The following is a 1,700-nucleotide window of genomic DNA, read 5'->3' as shown; positions in this document are numbered from 1 at the left end:
TTTTTTGTAGTAATATAATTATGCAAATTTATTAATTTAGACTAATAAGCAAAGACCATAAAAAAAAATAAAATTAAGAAAACAGAAAACTAGTCGGATACTGAAATTGCAAACCCATAATCTTTGGAGATTAACTGATTAAGGGAGAATAACCAAGCTGACCCACACAATCTCAAAAGTCTAATACTTCTTTTATCTGCATCACATCATCACTCTACATCACTGTGACTCTGTGAGGCTGCAGATCCTCCTTCTCTTAGAACGTCGTTTCCGGCCACCGGAGTCCCATTTCGAGGAGAATGCACCTTACGATTGCATTTGTCCACTGAAGCGCTTAGATGGCCGGCAACCAACCATTGGTTGACGTCGAAGATGGTCTTGCTGCAGTTTTTCTGGGGGGCTGTCGACGTCACGTCCACATATTCGCAGTACCAGCTGTTTAACAGGGTGCCCCCGCTGGCCGTAAGGTTCAGCTGGCAGAGAGGAAACGCAACGCAGGGAGCCTGGCTGCTGAAGACGTCAAGGTTCCCCCGCCGAAAGTAAGAGTGGCCGTGTTCCATGATCCCCCACTTCCGGAGATCCGGCACCCGCACCGATTTTCCCTTTTCGTTAGTCAGGGTCACGCCGATCTTGGCCGTGGTTCCTGTCGTGAGAAAGTTTCCCGTCTTCACGTACAGCGTGTATACGCACTTTTCCTGCATCTCAAAATCACCGCCAAATTAACGCGAAGATGAAAGAACGATCCGGCAGCGAACGACGTCAATGGAAATTAAGGTTAGAAATGAGACTGTGAATCACAGCGGTTGTGATCTTACCGATTTGAATAACCCCTGCGCGACGGACAGGAATAAGGCGAGGAAGGTCAGTGTGCAGAAGAGGCGGCTGGTCATCTTTGTCCGTTGTTCTGGTGATCTCTTAACTGAAGAGAAGAGAGTGTCTCGTCAACTCAGTCTGGGTGTTTCTTCTTGAGAGGGGTGAACAGTGTATTTATAATGGCGGTGTGGGGATGGGGATGAGAGGGAGAGCCATTGTAAATTACGAAATTACCCATACAACGACGAAGATTATCATGATAAATGATCCACAGTGACGATACAAATGGCGCATCATGTGAAAACGCTTGTGTTTCGTTTCAATAAATACAATATTATTATAGTTTAAAAGTCAGATGATCATAATATATTAATAATCTATGTTTCAAATTTATCATTATAATTTAAATTTTACAAATAGTAACTTTTACATTACTCATATTATTAAATCAGTTAACTACCTCAATGGTCAACTGAGATCATGAACTTTGTAATCATGGACAATTAGGTTTAAATTTTCACACCTTATTTTAGGATTTATTTCAAGAAAAGTTCAACTCCAAGGCTGATTCTATGAAGGCCGGTTTTAATTATTTGGGATAAGACCTTACATTATAATAAATTGGATAGGGTTGGTTCGAGGTCAGTTTCATTTGGTTTTGGGTAGAATCTATTTATCTGATCACCCCTATTATTTGGTCTCATTGCCTTATTTAATAAACGTTTTATACTTTTGTATGATATTTATTTTGAAAAACAAGAAAAATGGTTGAAAATGCATTTTGATAAATGATTTAACCAAACAGTATTTCAAGGGAAATGCCTATACTAAAACCATATAAATGACACGAAACCGATCGACCACCACCATCCCAGTTGGAACTGATA

The 1,700-nt window shown here is 40.4% G+C and overlaps 1 protein-coding gene across 1 annotated transcript; it reads right to left on the bottom strand.

The window, feature by feature from the left end:
- On the bottom strand, positions 1–1,126 carry LOC148848295 (PLAT domain-containing protein 1-like). Its single transcript, XM_088952308.1, has 2 exons — positions 816–1,126; positions 1–695 (listed from the first exon to the last, which is right to left on the bottom strand). Exons 1-2 carry the CDS (start codon positions 888–890, stop codon positions 210–212), a joined length of 561 nt encoding a protein of 186 aa, XP_088808434.1. The 5' UTR covers positions 891–1,126; the 3' UTR covers positions 1–209.
- Between the last annotated feature and the right edge of the window lie 574 nt (positions 1,127–1,700).

The sequence above is a fragment of the Nelumbo lutea genome, chromosome 6 (genome assembly GCF_056320005.1).
Source record: "Nelumbo lutea isolate HS-2025 chromosome 6, American lotus-T2T, whole genome shotgun sequence".
Classification (NCBI taxonomy): Eukaryota; Viridiplantae; Streptophyta; class Magnoliopsida; order Proteales; family Nelumbonaceae; genus Nelumbo; species Nelumbo lutea.
This window is presented reverse-complemented; position numbering and strand designations above follow the sequence as displayed.

Excerpts from the sequence above, each read along its gene's own strand:
- LOC148848295 (XM_088952308.1), bottom strand. The coding sequence starts at position 890 with ATGACCAGCCGCCTCTTCTGCACACTGACCTTCCTCGCCTTATTCCTG. Across the intron at positions 696-815 it reads CGCAGGGGTTATTCAAATCG|GAAAAGTGCGTATACACGCT; the intron begins GTAAGATCACAA and ends TTTGAGATGCAG.